The sequence below is a fragment of the Podarcis liolepis genome (genome assembly GCF_965112155.1).
Source record: "Podarcis liolepis genome assembly, chromosome: 1".
Classification (NCBI taxonomy): Eukaryota; Metazoa; Chordata; class Lepidosauria; order Squamata; family Lacertidae; genus Podarcis; species Podarcis liolepis.
The window spans coordinates 75710073-75729258 of record NC_139554.1 but is presented as its reverse complement, the minus strand read 5'-3'; the positions used below and the strand labels follow the sequence as shown (position 1 = coordinate 75729258).

At 38.3% G+C, this 19186-nt stretch overlaps 1 protein-coding gene across 5 annotated transcripts in view; it reads right to left on the bottom strand.

The window, feature by feature from the left end:
• Positions 1-1535: 1535 nt before the first annotated feature.
• The window catches only part of TOLLIP (toll interacting protein), a 33392-nt gene continuing 15741 nt past the window's right edge, over positions 1536-19186 (bottom strand). For 3 of the 5 annotated variants that reach the window (XM_083511800.1, XM_083511797.1, XM_083511799.1), the window contains exons 3-7: positions 18448-18630; positions 16280-16432; positions 14763-14853; positions 9422-9442; positions 1536-4920 (exon numbers count right to left, since the gene is read on the bottom strand). In XM_083511800.1, the coding sequence (XP_083367926.1) occupies positions 4706-4920; positions 9422-9442; positions 14763-14853; positions 16280-16432; positions 18448-18630 (663 nt within the window). In that variant the 3' untranslated portion in view covers positions 1536-4705. The remainder of the gene's footprint in view (positions 4921-9421; positions 9443-14762; positions 14854-16279; positions 16433-18447; positions 18631-19186) is intronic. The other 2 variants (XM_083511798.1, XM_083511801.1) reach the window with 1 other exon arrangement.

Here is a 19186-nt window from a genome sequence, read left to right as displayed (position 1 = left end):
AGTTTCAAATATTTTACCATCATGAAGCTCTGCTAAGAGCCATCTACACAACTCAATTAAACTGAATTACTAATGTAATTACCACCAAAGGCTTGCCTGAAGCAGTAAGTGCACAAGGACAACTTGAGGTGTTGTTTGCTTCTCAAAGCTCAGGAGCAAAACAAAGTGCATGTCAGATGACTGAGGATGTCTCCATATAACTGCTCACACTAGTTTCACCATGTGGTTTGGTACCTGAGTATACAATCTTGCAATAAAGACATGCCCGATTGTGCGAACTGTTCAAAAATTGAGATGTGACAGATGTTACTCATGCAATTTGCTCTTTGATTTTATTATATATATATTAAAAGCCATTGTTAAAATTGCTTTTCCGGGAAACAGGTATTTAAATTAATGTACTACTGAAAATGCCTGGAGGTGTTAATTTAAAACAACTCTGATTTCATCGGATATCCTACCAACATATAGACTATAACTGAAAAAATAAAACCAATGTTTCAGCAATATCTGGATAGGCAACCTTTTATGGAGTAAATTCATCATGTAGTCCAGTACTAATCATCCCTTTTCAGATATGTACAATTAATTTCAATGCATTATCTTCCCAATTATGCATGCTTAGCACTGCAGTCATAAATCTGTCTATTTCATCCACTTTTCCACATTTGCACACAATTGCACTTAGGACACACTATTCCCCAAACGAGATCATTTGAGTGGAGTATCACAAACAATGATATACAAACAGTGCTGTAAGACACTCCAGCTCATCATCAGCAGAGAGGTAATGTATAAAGTGTTAAGGGTTGTAACACAGGCACATGCAGCCTAAAAATTATATTAAATTGCATAATCACTACTAGACAGTAGTAATAAAAGTTTAATTTTATAAAATACCCCTTTCCTGAGTGCTGCAATTTAACTTCATTTTATTTGCCCCACAAAACTACCCTGTGTGGCAAATCCCTCTTATTCCTGTTGTATTAACCAAGGAACTGAGGGAGAAAATATGACTTCACAAGAACAGTGAAGAACAGTCAAAATAAAAAAATTCCTTCCTGTAGCACCTTAAAGACCAACTAAGTTAGTTCTTGGTATAAGCTTTCGTGTGCATGCACACTTCTTCAGATACACAGAAAGCTTATTTTGACTATGGCAGACCAACACGGCTACCTATCTGTAAGTGAAGAACAGTGTGACTGAAAGGAAGAATGGGCTCAAACCTCTATCTCCTGGGTTCATCTGCAACACCCACCAGCCACTTCACCACACAGATTCTTAAATGATTCACTCTCCTTCAAACTAACTATTCTTGCAGTATGGATATTCCACTAAGTATAAACAAATACCAGGAAAGCCTCTGTGGCCCACAATATTTGGGATTCTGTTTTACTCAATGTAGCAACAGACTTAGGTTAGTCCTATTAGCTTCAGTGAGTAATAGCTGGATTTAAAAATTGTCTACATTTCATTTAATATAATTCCTTGCCTCTGGAACATAATGTCGCCTATTAAAAACAAACACTTTCCCATGGTTTGGTACACATTTATTAAATTAGATAGAATGGGATAAAATATTTTACAATGCAAGAGACAAACATCTGAACCTCAATACAGTAAAAAACAATGTCTTCAGAATTATTACAGCAAAACATCCTCTATACAGTATTACAGGTCAGTCAACACAAGCAATAATATCTGCAAAGGGAAACACTTGGAACCATCAGCACACACTCACACAGCAGTAGAGAAGAAGGTGGCAAGCATCTAGCTAGACAAAAATATTCCTGTATTTAACCCACTCACAGGTCCTTGGCAGGTTTGAAGCTAGTGCGAATACCAGTTCAGTCTTCAGCAGAGTTCTTCCGGCTGTGGAGGAATGCTGTGCCAGATGCACAAAGCTGAACATGCTGTTCATTTAAACGGAGCATATGAGAAATTGTACTGAGAATTGTGCGTTGCACAGCATTTCTTTTACTTAACAGGTGACTAGTGCATTTCAGTTCACACATCAGCAACTTGCACCCCAATCTTATTCCCATTGATCTGAAGGCAAATTTCATTAAAATCCACAGGGATTACTTCCAAACACATGTTTGAAGGATCGGGGGAAATCCCGGTAGTTATCAAGAAAAGATATGCATATAACTGTAGCCATGCTTGCAATTACCCCTTTCAACTTTAATGATACGTAGTAGTCATTGAATGCAGGACATTAATTTAATACAGGACTGTGTGTTGTCATTGTTTTCTTCATGATAGAGGAACATGTTAATAGCAATCTATCATATTTACTACCCATGTTCTTTGATGGCTCTCTCTGCACTTTTGTTTAAAAATGCAGCTTAACAACCACTAATAAAGCTTCCCAGACTTTTCAAAGGTCTCATATCCTTGTACCTTCCAGAAACTGAATTTAGTCATAACACTCCCATTCCTATTTATGTCTTTATTGTGAAAGTGCATTCTCAACTGTTTTCACTGCGTTTACAATTCAGGATCTTCCCTAAATTAAAAGAAACCCTTTAAAACTATCTCCAGAATAATCTTAATAATAATTCTATTTAAGTACTTGGATGTTGTTTTTTAGAACTACACAGTCCATTTTATTCAATGGGTATAATGCTACAGCAGATTTTCCCAAACATCAAATTGTTATTCCAGGCTTTCCGCTGAGTACGTCTGAGTTCTCAAAATATATTAGTTCACAAATACCACAAGACTTACCTGTACTATGATGCTACTGACAATGTATGCCATTAGATAAAAGTTTGATCTGAAAGTATTGTAAAATATGAAGAAAGTATCCAAGCTAATTTTCTGATGGACACACAAGCTTCTTCGGTCTAGAGCAGCCCTTGCCAGTCTGGTGCCCTTCAGATGTTTTGGACTACAACTGCCCAAAGCCATGCTGGCTGGGAGTTATACAAAGCAGCTGGAGGGCATCAAGTTGTTAAAGACTGATCTAGAGGATGTTGTAAAATACACACATTGCAGCAGATTATATTCATGTATTTAAAAAGCAACAGAAGGATAGGAAGGCGGAGGAGGGAATAAATGCTCACAGATGCAAGTCTGCTAGCTAGATGGAAGGATACATACGTTTTAAGCAACAAACAGAAAGAAAACACACAAATTTTTGGTACTGTATTTAAAAATCATTTCCTCCCCTATATTTTAATCATTAAAAAAATAAATATTTGAACTATAAGCTGACTGTGCCAGGAGTACTTATGATGATATGATGAAGTATTCTAATGGACAATTTTTTGAATGCTTGCAGGAGCGGAGCAAGAATTTGGGCGGGGGGGGGGGGCAAAAACATGCACACTTTTTTTCCAAAGTGATAAAAGTCACAACCAATGTGAGAGTCTGAACTGTGTTCAAACACTTGAGAAAGTACAAAGTATGGCTGGCAATTACAGAAAGTAATTAAAATGTTTTAAACCCATCAATAAGCCAAACAGCACATTTAGAAAAAATGTGCATATTAAAGTGCATTACTTTGCTTTTTTGCCAAACAAGAAAGGAACTGATTAAACAGAAAAAAATTGTCCTCTTCTAAAGTTCTGCAGGTCTAACAATACACAATGAATATGTACAATTCCCCTCTTCCAACATACTGGGACTGTATTTTAAATTTGGTTTGCCTCATTTGTGACAATGGATTTTTTCACATGCCTCAGTTTTGATGGAATTAAGGCCAACTGGTACTCAATGAGTAATGACTGTGTATATCGTACTGGTATTATGCCTTGATTTTTTTTCCAAAATGGAAAAATAGAATATTTCATCCATAACAAATGATTATGGATGAAAAATGAAAATTTCTTTTAAAGCATTATTATTATTTTATGGTAACTGATCATAAGGACATTTATTAAAATGTGATGCCAAATTTTCCCAAGTATAAAATCTTCTCATCTTTATCTTTTTGAATGTCTCACAAATGTAGAAGCAAGGACAGTGCAAGTAAACACAATAGCATATTAGGAAATAACCCTGTTCCTCCAGTCTTTGCTACTGTGGCCCAAGAAACAATTAACTTCAGATTTCAGATGCACAGCAGCACATCCGACAAGAGTAGCTATCTCTAAACAAACAAAACTCAACAAATATATTGCATTGGTGCCCGATTAATAGGTTGAGCAATGGAATCTCTCATTAGAAAGATCACAAAAGTTACAGGAAAGCCAGTTTGTCTATACTAAGAATTGTTATAAATTGCTGAACCTGCTGAAGGGCACTGTGTAATCACTTTTCAGACAAATATTATTTTGACAGAAGGAGGGAACTTTTAAGAAAAACCCCTGTTGAACAGTAGTCTGCTGTGATCACTCAACCTATACTCTATCTCTTATGACAACAGAATGCATAGTGTCAAAACTAGGTGAATAAGCTTGTGTGTGTTTGTTTTCCCAAATGGGGAAAGGAAAAAAAGCAGCATAGATGCTCCAACTCCACCTCTCAAACCAATGCAGCCATACATGACAGAACTGATATATTAATAAAAATGGCTGAGATTTCTATAGAACATATGTAAAAACAAAATGTGCAAATGTCCAACAACCACCACCAACAAAATGGGAACACAATCTCTCAGACAGGATGCTTTCTCAGGAAATTCTTCCTCTACCTAAATCCCTGGGCTTGGCAAATCAAAAGTAAGGGTAACAATGAAGATGGAAAGTGAGCAGATGGTCTAAGATTCCTCTGCAATTTGAAGCAAGGAATTGATAGCAGCATCCTTGTTCCCTCTCTGGGCTTCTAGCACTGAACGGATTACTTCTCTGTCCATGTTGGGGAACATGTCCTGGATAGATTTTAAATCCTCTTCATTACATACATGCTGAGGGTTGACAGCGGGAGGTGGAACAGCCACAGGTACCATGCCTGGGTTACAAACGGTAGGCATTCCTGGAAAATAGAGAGAGACAGTTGAGGAAGACTGGCAAGTAGAATCATAGAATCATAGAGTTGGAAGAGACCACAAGGGCCATCGAGTCCAACTCCCTGCCAAGCAGGAAACACCATCAGAGCACTCCTGACATATGGTTGTCAAGCCTCTGCTTAAAGACCTCCAAAGAAAGAGACTCCACCACACTCCTTGGCAGCAAATTCCACTGTCGAACAGCTCTTACTGTCAGGAAGTTCTTCCTAATGTTTAGGTGGAATCTTCTTTCTTGTAATTTGGATCCATTGCTCCGTGTCCACTGTGTTTTTTTAAAAAAATTAATTTTTTTTAATAAAAAATTATGAAATAGCTTTCAAATACCATCAAACTCATGGAGTTAAAGCACAGTTAAGACAGAGATAGGGAACCAGTGGCATTTCAGATGCTGTTCAAGTCCCAGTCAGCAGCATCAATGACCAGAGATGATGGAAATTACAGTTCAACAGCATCAGGAGGACCAAACATTCCCCATCCCTAGGTTAATACGACCCTTAGGCCTAACTTTCCACAAGTTCAAAGTGTTTAGTGGGTAAAACCTTCCTGTTTAGTAATGGTATTATGTTCTAGATGTAAAATCACAGACAAACACACACAAGAATGAACTATTTTAATTAAAGAGCCCATTTGCTATTTTGGAAAATTAGCTATTTACAAGACTGGAAGTTGCCAAGCACCTAAAAACTGGCTGCTAATGCCAAAAATCTGAAAACCTGGTTAGTCCCATGCAGTCCTTGTGCTTAAACAGAAAATTGTTGTTGTTTAGTCGTTTAGTCGTGTCTGACTCTTCGTGACCCCATGGACCACAGCACGCCAGGCACTCCTGAACAGAAAATACTGCCTCCTAAATATTTCATGCTGGATCCTATTAATACAATTCCTGCCCCTAACTTTAGGTTTAGATAGTGAACAGGATTTTGCTATAAAAAGGTAAGCTTGAACCACAGATAAATGCATCAGTATCAGCCACAATTTGCACTATTGGAGAGGTAATAATGATATTGAAGACACAAGATGTTAATGATTCCACTAGCTGATATTGTTAGCAAGAGGTGTTCCTACCATCTTGATGTTACAGCCAGTAAAAGCAAAAATCAGAACAAATGTTTTTGATTGGAAATCAAATGTATAAATTAACTGATTTGTTTTTAGTCACTATATAGACTAGGTGATAACTCCATCGTTGACAAAATGCAATATAACTATCAGGACTGTGAGAAGAGGTCATTACGAAAACTATTTGGGAGAAGCTGTTGAAGTTGCAGAAAATGTATAATATAATATTCAAATTAGCTGCAATCCAGACTGCCAAAAGTCCATGATGAATTCTTCAGATTATTATGTCACCTCATCCAAAGTTGCACGAGCCTGTAGATCAGCAGTGAGGAATCCGTGGCTGGCAGGCCGAGGCCACATATATGACATCAAGTGTGGGTCAGGTAGACACAGTTAGGCAAAAATGGTTTTTTGCAAGTGCTAACCATTAGGGGATCGCCAGAGCTTCTGTATACATCATTATGCAAGGCACAATGACCCATTGATCCTCCCCACTTCTGTGGACAGTTATGCAAGTACCAACAATCAGCAGTTCCTCAAAGGGGTGCGTCAACAGCATTATGCAAAAATGTATCACCTGACATTAAGAGATTGACAAGTGGGTAAGCTCGCCTCTCATACTTTGCCCATGATGGGTAGGGGAAATAAGGAGCTTTGGCTGTCAGCTGGCTCCAGTTTCCCAACCCAGCTCTAGATTGTATACTCTTGTCTGGCACAACTCAGTTCTTAAGAGTACACTTGTGTGAGTCTAAAAGCTTTCTTCTATTATTTAAGACATTTGATTAGGCTAATAATAGTAGTATACCTGAATTTGTTGTGATTTTCATTCTGTGCAAGAAACAAAGCTCCTAATAATCTGACAATCAATGTTGCCAATTAAAGTAAAAGTAACATTAAAATTATTTTCTTATCACAAGACAGACACTTCAATTATTTATGAAATAACCTACCTGAATTAAAACTGATCAACACTAGTACTGAATAATATGTATTTCAATGTACACAGAGTTGTTCATGGGATGTTATTTCCTACTTACAAAGGATGTATTTCAAATGTTATGAAACAGGTTTGGTCTCAATGCACCAGCATGGCTGCAGCAAGAAGCATTCAGGCATAAGCACTGGCATTTAATAAAACATAAATGCAAAAATGGCAATGTGTTTGATAATGCACACTGGCTATTTACAAACAAGCAATGAAAACTGTCTTGAAAATAAATGTATTCAAGTGGAAAGAAAATACTGCAGAATTGAAAACAAAATTCTAGTACAGTCAAGTGCCTTCATATCCCAGTACCCTAACCCCCTCAAAATTTCCTGAGGAAAAGTCAAAGCTATCAACGTTTATCAGTGGAACACATTCAAATGCCACAAACAGGAGGGGTGGAATCTAACTTTCATGAGCATCTCTGTATCTTACTTAAAATGCTGCTCCATACTTTCTTTATCTTTTAGAGACTTTCTTCTGTCAATACCTATGATGGAGGTCAGAGATAATTCCCAGGACAGATAAAAATGCTAACAGTTGCGTTATATCCCCCAACTCCACCCTGTGCCTGCTCCCAAATTCTGGACATTGAACATTTTACTAAACGAGAAAAGAGACACTTGACTGGACATTTTTATACTGCAGTTAACAGTGAGGATGTCACAATACTCCTTCTGATTTCAAGTCATACTGTGTTGCACTATGGGCCACAAGCAACATTTTACAAAGGAGAAAGGGGGAATGCAGCCTAAGTAGCTTTCACTCCTTTCCCCCCCATTTTTACGGCAACATGACAAATAGGACTTCCAAATCACTGCTGCAATAAGCCAGATAGTACTGGAGCTTAGGATCTCCTCAGAGGCAATTGACAAGTCCCATACTGTATTACAGTCAGTGTTGGGTAGCCCTGATGAAATTGACTTTAAAGTAGTTGTTTCTAAAGAAGCAAATTAGCAGGTTTCGTCCCTGCCCCCAAGTTGATAAAAAACTAATCTGTCACTGATGCATATTGACCAAGCGTGTACGTTCCAGATCACAGTCAAATGGGCATTAAGTACCCAGTGGCAGTTTTGTGAATGTAATCTGTCTTTAGGCGGCTTGGAAAAGCCAGGTTGATAACACTTCAAAACTGAGCTTATCTGTGGAGCAATTGGTCAAAAGCAAAGATGAAAGCAGATGATTTAAAATCTAATAGGCAAGCAAATTAATGGCAAGATGGTTTACTGGAGAACCCAATGGGATATGATTTTTGCCCTTCCACAGCTTTACAACTTTTAATTTTAAGATTGTTTGGTGTTGTAGCGCAACCACCATCCTCCTCAGCACAGAAATCCAGAACCAAGGTAAAATGGTTGCAAATGGAAACAGTTAAGCTTTGGGCATTAAATTGGCCATGCTCTCACTTGAACTAGGCCCAGATTTAGCATAGGAGAAATGTAAGAAATTCATGGTTACTTTGACAACTCTGTGCCAATGCCACGCCTGCTCAGGAAAAGCCTTTTCTGCAACCGAAACAGGAGTCATCTTTGAAAACAGCATAGGGCAAGTCCTGAACATAGAATGTGTACTGAAACATATAAAAATGGTACAGACTAGTGAAAGACAAGGTACTGTTTGACATTCCTTTCTTTTGTTATTATGTTCAAAAGGGACTAGACATGCTAGAGGTACCAACTCTTAGTTCACAAAGTCCTTTCTCCAGCCCAGAGTAGGAAAACGAACATTCAGGCACTAGCCCTCCTTTCAAAGAGTGACCACAAGCATGGAAAAGCTACTTTAATTTATTTCAGGGATTATTTGTACTGTGTGTCCTCTGACAGCAGCTATCTCTTCCCTAAGGTAGAAACAATTCTGCTAGGTTCATCCCTTTCCTACTCAAAAGTGCACAAGTTCAGACTCCTTCAAATTCACAAGACAAGTGATAAATAACTTTTAAACTTTGGAGCCTTATTGCAAATGCAAGCAATTTCTTCTATTAAAAATAAGTGAAGTCATACAAATTTCCAGGGGTAAGTCTGTCAGGTGATGGGAGTGATAAATGAGTATGGAAAAAGTGAGGACACACAACTTAATGCTAATATATATATTAATGTCATCAAGAACACTAATGGAAAGTTTGGAGAGAAACTTCTGCCAACTTTAAGATAAATAAACCTAATATTTGTAATAACAAAACCTAATATTTGTAATAACAAAATTTGTTATTATATGAAGAACTACCTTCCATTTTTCTAACACATTTTTGTTTCCCACTGAAATCACATAGGATAAAAGAAATAATTCTGAAATTGGTGTATTGTGACATCCACCTGCAATTTCTTGTATTGCAACATATTGCATACAAATAAAAAGCAGTTTGCATGATCTCATGCATAATTCTTGTTCCTGCTGAATGGGATGCAAAAAGAATTAAGAAGACTTACCCAGAGCCAAGTATTCAAGCCCTGAGGACAGGTGAAAGTGTGGGAAAGGAATAAAACATGGAAAACAGGCATTATTCTACTTAATGCTAGGAAATTTCCTCCAAGGAGATTGAATTCGGACACACTACAGATTTTAGATGCCAGGATTTTGCCTGCTGTTTCAAACAGCAACATGCAATCCTATGAATATTTTCACTAACACATCTAGTGATCTACACTTACCCAATGTCATTACATCCTGTGAAATGATTAAGTAATGTCCACCATTTCCATTTTATGGACACAATACTGTCCCAAATTGTCTATTTCTCTTCTTGCCCATATCATCAGCGTTCCTTTCTTCCTAGTTCCTGCCACACATAAGCCCACTTCTTTTCATCTAGCCACCCTTATATTTCATGTGGTAAAAGGAATGGGGGAAGTAAGATTCCAACAATGCCAAGCATGAAGAATAAGTTTCACAATTCAAGTTGATTACTTTGATGGGTGGGTAGAGATCCAAAAAATAATTCCAGTTTTTAAAAATTGTTAGAAGAAAACCATTTCTACTATCCAAGAATAAAGACTTCTTAGACTTTCTCCTGCGAATGTGGAAAACCTAACTTCTACAAATAACATAACTAAATACATATTACAATTTAGGTATTGCTGTCTACAGCTGGAAGATCATGATGACACCTGGTGTCCAACTTTTTTACTGCATATGTACTACAGAATTTTAGAAGATGCATTTTATCTAATTAATTGCTGAAACCTTTGAAAATGATGAGTCAATGGGACTGAATAGATGACATTCTGTACTTCATCCATCTCACACACACTGGTTTTTTTGGGTGTATACACACACACACACACACACACACACACACACACAAAAGGGTATCTCTTCACTTCTTTACAAATATTTAATGGCATCACAGGCTGTTTTGCACAGCCCCTTTTCAGTCCATCTCTGTTTACTCTTCCTGCCAAGGTACAACTAATCCTAACCCCTTTGTGCCTATATCCCCCCTGCTAAGTATCTGTTTCCTTAGCATGATAGAATCTTATCCTGTTCCTAGATCACAAGCACCCTGTTAATTGATGGCAACTGCAAATCCACACATTTGCAGTTCACAGCTATGAGTGAAGTGTCCCTCATCAGCAAAAGCCTTTGGCTCTCTACAGAATCTGATCTTTAGGTCCAGTCTCTAAGTCTCCAGTCACACAGATCAGTCAGCATCAAGACTCTTTCAAATCAATTTAAGACTTCTCACTCACCACGTGGTATGTCTTTCTTCCTTATTTTAGAACCTAAGCCAAACCTCAACCACTCTGTAAGCTTTATCTACCACATCTTCCCAGCAATCAAGCAGAGTACCATCCAATCTTGCAATATGGTTTAAGTGACAACTTGTCATAATGGCTGGGTCCAATAGGTGTTGTTGTCTATGGTGTTATATATGGAAGGTATCACACTGTCTACCCATGGCCTAGGTTAAAAGGCTAAATTCTGTGAAAGTGCCCGAAATTTTTACACTTCTCAGTCCTTGCAACAGACCATGCAAAGGCTGAATGAAGTTGTATATCATACTAAGAACTAGACAGCAATGAACCATTCTTCTCAAATATGGACTACATGATTCTGATACATACTATATTATTCGCTGTAACAAGACACCCAGAGGAGGAATATCACCAATGCATAAGCTGAATAAAGATTGCAGCGCTATTAACAGGACATCTGGATCTCATTCATAACGGAGGCTTGAAGAAGCACACTACTGAAGCTTTGTATGATAAAATACATGCTACTGGCAATGTAATATTTATTCATTCACTGCAGAAACACTCCATGCACATATGCAAGACAATGTACATACCCTGCTCTTCAATTCATCAAAATACAGGGTAACTGAGTTTTGCAATACTACGAAGTTATGCCCTTGTTTTTACAATACTGCAAGTTGCTAAGTAGAAGTAAGAGGGAGACATTCTCTATCACATCTGGCAGATTGAATAATTTGGGTTTACAGCAGTCAAATTCAAATGACCAGTTTGTTTTTGAAAGTAAGATTTATTATTGAAGGGATTCTAAAGACTGGGTAGAATATGCCATAGATATTTAAAGGCTTGAAGCCAATTGTTCAGTATTTAAAAACTTTTTAAACAAAATATATATTAGTTGCTGGAGCTAAGGCCTCCACTTAAGAACAGGTACAATGAAAAAGGCATTTCCTTCTAGAGATCAATAAAAAAGATTTTCCTAATTAATTGCTCCACAATGGACTAATCATTTTAATGACTAGAGATGATATCCAATGTTAGTCATACTCAAGAGTAGCTCCACTGAAATACATGGACAAGTCATTTAAGGCTAATTATTTCAATGGGCCAAGTTTGTGTATTACCAGCATTGAGTGCCACCCCATATTTTTAAGTGAAAAGTGAAACTATGAATGAAAGATACCCACCAGTTAAAAGCAATATGATGTATTTGATTAGTTATGAAGCCAGAGATGACTTAACTTCTTCAGCTAGGGTTGTTCAGTCTTCCCGCTCCTGCCCCCAAATTGCTTAGTGGGATAAAGGAGCAAGGGCCCAACATAGCCCATGGGCCATTTCCTTCCCTGGTTAAGTGAATTTAAAAGGCATTTTGCTAAATGAACCAACAAAAAGTTGAATGCCATGGTATGAAATATTCAAAGTGTTTTATTCCATCATAATATATAGAAAGATAACCATGCAAATACACAGGTAGATTACAGCATAGCATAGCATAGCATCAAACTGACAGTCTTAGAGACTGTCTAGCACCTTAGAGCAGGCATCCAAACTTGGCTCTCCAGCTGTTTTGGGACTACAACTCCCATCATCCCTAGCTAACAAGACCAGTGGTCAGGGATGATGGGAGTTGTAGTCCCAAAACAGCTGGAGGGCTGAGTTTGGGGATGCCTGCCTTAGAGACTAACATATGTACTGTCACATAAGCTTCAATTGTGACAATAGCCCTGATAAACTAAAAGTGATCAGCAAATTTGGAATTCTTTCATAGTACAGGTGCTATGCTAGCATAGCTAGAAAGATAGCATGACTGATTTAAATTGATCACTATTATTACCGTGTACAGTAAGCTTGCAACTCACATGCATTTATCTTGTGTGCATTCACTTGATACTTAAAAAAAGTAGAAAGGGGGCAGAAAGGAGGTAGACAGAGAGACCATAAAGTCTCAACTATCAGAAGTTTGGGAAATGCTTGAATATACAAATCATGCCCAACAAAAACATTTTAGTAAAAAATTATGAAATACGCACTTCAGTCTGATCCTTAGTCACAAATTTTTGTCGAACATCATCATATTGATGAGACATGTCATAAAGCTTCAGCCTTTGAAGAAGCTGACATCTTGCCATCCCAACTCCATAATGGATACTGAGTTGAAAATTTGTTTTTATAGAAGGCTAAATATTTTTATGTACAGTAGCACAGGGAATGCAAGATAAGGAGAGATTTGCAGGGAGAAATAATTTTTGAAGATCAATAGGAGAAAACTCCTCACTATGGAGGTACAAGTCTAAATGGCATGGCAAGAACTCTGGTGCACAAGGGATGGGAGAGCTTGCATTCACACAGTTTTCTGTACCCTAAACACAGCCCACTACTTCCACATAATTTTAAATACTAGGAAAATCAATAGACCAGAAGGCAAGCTGCCGGTTTAATCCATTTTACTGCTGGAGTTGTTTTCACTGTTGATCACCAACCATGTACATGTGCAGATATGGAGCAATGCAAATAAACATCCATTATTTCACATAAAGAGGAAATAAATGTTTTAAACATTTCTAAACTTGTTCCAGTCAAAGGAGAGGGGGAGGATGTGAAACTTTTCATGAATACAAGCCAACAGGAGGCCTGTGACATTCACATTAAAAATTACACATGCTTCTATCACAGCAACACTTATGGCACTGAAAACAGATTATTTTGGCTTTTACTTGATACTGTTTGAAGCACTACATAAACCTGTATAAGTAGTCTGGCCAAAAATAGTGTGTACCACATACTGGGCCAATTCAGATACTATGGTAGACCAGAGGTGGGGGGAACCTCTGGCTGCTGGGCCTACATAGGCCAGGATGGGTCCAACTTGGACAGCAATGCCACCCCCCACAAACCACACTAGGTGTGGGCAGGTACAGCCATGGCAGCAAAGGACCAATCAAGAACTCCCAATTGTTCCTCTGCAAGCAGGGCTCCGTGTCAGTGCTGATCACCTAATCTGAGTCAACAGGGAGCCCTGCTGGGATTGGTCGCACTAGGGAGTGAGGGGCCTCTTTTTCTCTGCTTAGAGGAAGCAGATTGAATTCAAAGTATTTCCTCCAAATAGAACATTTTTATCTCTGCAGATTATTCATCTGGAGGATGCAGTATGCATCCAAACAACTTTCCTTAAACAGATTTCAGAGGCGTTACCTGTAACCGCTGATCAGCTAGCTAATGGTGGTTACAGCAAGAACCGTATATACCTGAGTATAAGCCGACTTTTTCAGCACATTTTTTATGCTGAAAAAGCCCCCCTTGGCTTATACTCAAGTGAGGGTCCTTTCGGACTGCTCCTTCCTCCTCCTCTGCCTTTGCTGCTGTTGGCAGCGGTGGAGGAGGAACAAGCAGCCCGAAATCAGCCCTTTCGGGCTGCTTGTTCTTCCTCCGCTGCTGCCGCCACCACCAGGTTTGTAGTGTGGTGAACTGGCTTATACTCAAGTCAATAAGTTTTTCCAGTTTTTTGTGGTAAAATTAGGTGCCTCGGCTTATATTCGGGTCAGCTTATACTCGAGTATATATGGTACTTTAGATTAAATGTAGATTCCTGTGTTCTCTGATGCCAAACAACTGTTGCTAATTTTAGCTATGGTTAGTGGAAACAAGTCAACTTCAAAACCCAGTTAATGAAGCTGGCCTGTTACCACTAACCATAACTAAAATTAACCACAGATTGGGTCCGGGCAACACACTAAACTGTGGTTCATTTAAAAAGAGAATTTGAAGTGTTTTTTTAATCTCTTCTCCGTCATTGCCTGGGGTGGGTGGGTTGTAAACCCAAGGCTCGCTAAGGCTTGTTCAAAATGTAGCCATACTGACAGCTGTATAAATACTTCAGTTCTGTGAAAATCTGTAAACAGCTTGAGCATGCAAGTGCCTTATTAGTCTCCAAATTATAGTTTCATACTGAATGTTTGATTTTAAATGCTGGGTACTTCAAAGAACAGAGCTTGACTCTGCCTCTGGTTTTAAATTAGCAATTTCCAAGAGACTTGTTTTTCAAAGCTCAAATTAAAAAGAAAAAGGAGTAGCATACCTGCTATAGGCACATATCCAACTCCTTGCTGATACACTGTGGGCATCAGGACCACTGGCTGAGGTTGCATCATCATGGCAGCTGGTAAGGACTGGATATCAAAAGGTAACAAAACAAATGAGTATTTGAAAATTATTCTAGGTACAAAACAAAGCAGCAAGAAAATGCACAAAACCACTTAAGTCCTGCCATACAAAGGCTAGGAAGCAACTTTTTGGCACAAGTCAGTAAGTGCCAACACATCCCAGGAAAATTAAATGAGTTCCATTGAATTAAAAGACATTTCAAAGGAACTATAATAACCTATAAATAGAGAGTTCCATCTGCTCAAATCAAGTTATGCTTTTATGATAAATTGCAGGCAGTTTAGGCACTGTTTCACTCAGAGTACAATACTGAGCTTCAGAGGTAGAATAGTGAGCTTCAGAATAATTTCTGTGGCCCGGATCCAGAAATGTGAAAGTAGAAGAAATTCTGCTAGTGCTGCTGCTTTGTGAATTGGTGTGCAAAAGCAAAAAGAAGACATTGTGCTACATTATGCAAGTACTTGCACAATGAATTGTACAGACAAACCACTTCTGGATAAAACCCTGCTTTTTGCACACTGTTACTTCTCGCAATGTGAGAGACTGGAATAAGCTTCATTTACAATTTTTGCTATAGAAAAATATCATTCCCCAGTTTAGAAACAAAACATGAAGACCATCAGCAAAATTCTCTTCAGTGCCCTTCATCATTAATAATTGTTCTCTCTCATAAAAAATATTACCTTATATATTCATATTCCCAAAGGTTTATCCATAACACACACAGTATTTTTAGTTGGACACAATGGGTCATTCTATATCAAGTGATCCAACTTTTTTACCTCATATCATCCAATTTTCTTAATTTTTTGTACACTTGTTGAATGATCAAAACTAAGTTTAAATTTCATTTTTTATCTCATCCCATTTTCATGTTATGAGGGTTTGAAATTCCCAAAAAATTGCAATTATTTTGGTTTTGCTGGACTACACAAAAACCTTAAAGGCTCAGCCCAGGTTTGAGATACATCAAAACTAAAAACACCAATCTCTTCAGAACTACATGGGCTTTAATATGATATGTTACATGATGCACTTGCTCTACATTTCAAATTTAAGTTACAAAATTTCCAAAAGTGATTTCAAAAAATTAATATGATAAAAAAATTCCAGGTAATTTGGAGATTTTGTGAAAGGAGTTGCTCAAAAGGTATCTCTAGGAAAAGTCAGGACACCCTATGGACCATGTTTTATGAATTCAATTCTGTTAATCTTGGTTTTCAATACGCAGTTCTGTTAATTCTGATACACCTTTACATGTTATCTACTCACTTCTCTATTCTCTTCATGTATCAAACAGACTTTGAGTAGTTCAATATATAAAGTTCCAGAAGTTCAATGCCTCGGGTTCCAACAAAGCCTCTTTCTGCCCCATTTCGTCAGCAAACTCATTGCCTCCTGCACTAAAGCAACTATTGTCAATTAACTTACCGTATAAGACATGACCAGATTAATCATTCCTTCTTTGTCATCTCCTTGCCTTCCACTCAGGCTATACCATTCATCTTCTACCTTTCCTTGTTTCAGTGATTCAGGAATAGTAACGTGTGTCCAAGCAATGCGATCATCCATTGAAAATGCTCGCTGAAAGATACATATTTAGGTAATTATGAGGGGAGGAATTTAAAGGGACAGAAACATAAGTGTCACTATCAGTTTTAAAATTTTGCTATTTCACATTAAAGTTAAAATAATTGTGCTTTCAATGGAATCAAGTTCTCATCTGTTCTTCAAAAGTAGGCTAATTGTCCTTCCTTAATCCACTCATAAGGAGAAACACCATGGTTCATGGATAACTTGGAGCACTAAGATTGACAGAAAAATAAACACAAGAACTGGAAAGTAACATTTCTTCAAACCTAGTGGATTTAATATAAAATTAAAGGGGTCAATTCAAGTTATTGCTGAGCAGATAGGCCTAGGTCCATCAGCACAAGCATTTCTGCTTGTTTGATGAAACGATCTGCCCTCTCTCCACCAGTGTGCTGTCCTAGGGATTCTCTCAAGTCAATTTGGGGCAGGGAGGCAGGGGGAAAGCCCTGTTGCACCAGCAGAAAGCCTTGTGTGGTTTTCCGCTGACAGGATTAGTTAGCTGAATTTGGCCCAAAGACTCTTACCAGTGCCAAACCTTTTCTACTGTCATTATAAATTAAACAGACAAACAGGAACTGAATAAGGAGATTTTAAAATGATGTGGAATTCCAAGGGTTGTATCCAATGATTACAAAGCAAAAAGGAACTACTTCCCTTCCTCCTCCTACTATAGCTTTGTGCAACACCGTTCACAAATGTTTAGTAGTTCTGCCAACTTTTGAGAGTGGCTTTTGGGGAGGTACAGGGAGAAGAAGGATAAGGGAAAATATTGGATGTGTGAATTGCCATGGGCTTTTTCAACCACTGGCTGCAACCTCAAGATTTTGTTTTACAAACATTACAATCATGCACACAGTTAGGCTACTTAAAGCCTCTAAAGAAAGAGTGGGGAACCACTCTCAGCAAGGAGGTCAGATCAAATTATGGCCAACCCTCTGTAGACCACATCTGACAGATGGGCAGAGCTACAGAGGAATACAGTCATACCTCATGTTACGTTTGCTTCAGGTTGCATGTTTTCAGGTTGTGTCCCGCAGCGGCCCGGAAGTACCGAAAAGGGTTACTTCCAGGTTTCGCCGCTCATGCATGCACAGACACGCAAAATGGCGTCATGTGCATGCGCAGAAGCGGTGAATCGCAACCCACACGTGCACAGACATGGGTTGTGTTCCTTTCAGGTTGCAAAAGGGGCTCCGGAACAGATCCTGTTCGCAACCAGAGATACCACTGTAATCAGGAAAACACTCTATGGCTCCTGGTTGTTTCTTTGCAGCTCCAGTTTTCTGTCCCTCTCAAAGTCAACGATATCAGGTGAGTGACATGTGGGTGTGGTGTGGCGAAGGGAGAGCAGCCTTGTGGGGCTACACTGGAAAGCGAGACAAGCCTAACTTGGCAAGAGGCTTCTCACCCATGCTCTAAAGTAAGTAAACCTAATTCAAGCAAGTGAAACATTGCCTTGGAGAATTACCAGCATGAGAACTAGGAGCTACCTAGTTTGGGAGAAAAAAGTAACTGCCAGATGGAAGCATGAACTGATTTTTATGTTTAAGAAAACATTATATTTTTGCACTGATAATATGAAGTGTCTGCATTTATAGTGAAAGGGAAATAATTTCTGTTAGAGTTGCTATCTGGAGCTAATTTTGGGAGGCACAGTAGTCTGATGGGGGAATTGGAATTGGAAGCAATTGCCTGCCCTCCTTTCCCCATTAGCAGAGGCACTGAAGAGATCAAAAGCCCTTCCATAAGCACAACGATACAGATTTCATAGTGTTTTGCCAATTTTGCTTAAGGAAGCAGACAAAGGTTCCGTATTTTTTTTAGGCTCAGCTCTCAATACAGACTACCTAGGATAAAGGGCAAAAAACAAAAATGACTGTAGAGGCCCAGAGAGAATGTTCTCAATTAGTATGAACTGAAACTTCATACTAATTGTGCCCCCCAAACATCCCTCCTCCCCTAAGCCAACCTCTTTAAAATCAGGGTTTTTTTTTAAACGCTCTTACCTCGTCAAATATTTCCAGATAGAAAGAATCCACTCCAGGTGGAACAGTGCACTGAATAACTTTGTTCCATCGGGGATTCTTGGCTCCATTGTGAGCTGTGGGAGTTTCATAGACAGCATAGCCAAGTCGTATTCTGCAGTATGGATCCATGCGTGTCATGCCATAGTTTTTTGCCAATTTTGCCTAAGGAAGTAGACAAAGGAAATTAATAATGTTGTTATTAGCTTTCCATGCACCTTCCTAGACTGAAGTGTCTACATTTTTTAGTTGCAATCAGCATATTAATGGTGATATCAACCACTGAGAAGTAAAATTTTGTAAACAGAGTAGATTTGAATAAAGATTCAAATTAAGGCATTCTGCTCAATGAGTTACAATGCCTCAATTCAAATGAAATCTGCAATGATTCCATTTAAACACACTCTGCCCACAACACTACAGATCTACTTTGTCCAAGTAGAAATGCTAGCCATAATAAAAAGATGTTCATATTGATTTATTTGTACAAATTTAGTTTAGGGGTTTTTGTAATCCGTTAGCAACTGACTTAAGTGTTCATAGGGTTTATTTGCTGTGAGAACAAAGTCTGCATTCATTTTCAAGGTATACATAGACAAAAATAGCATAACCTTAGATAATGAATCTCCAAAATCTTTGAAGTTTTTTCATTTAAATATTTTCCAGTTACATTTAACCAGTTATTCCAAAATCACCACAGAGCTACTAAAACTTTTCATGT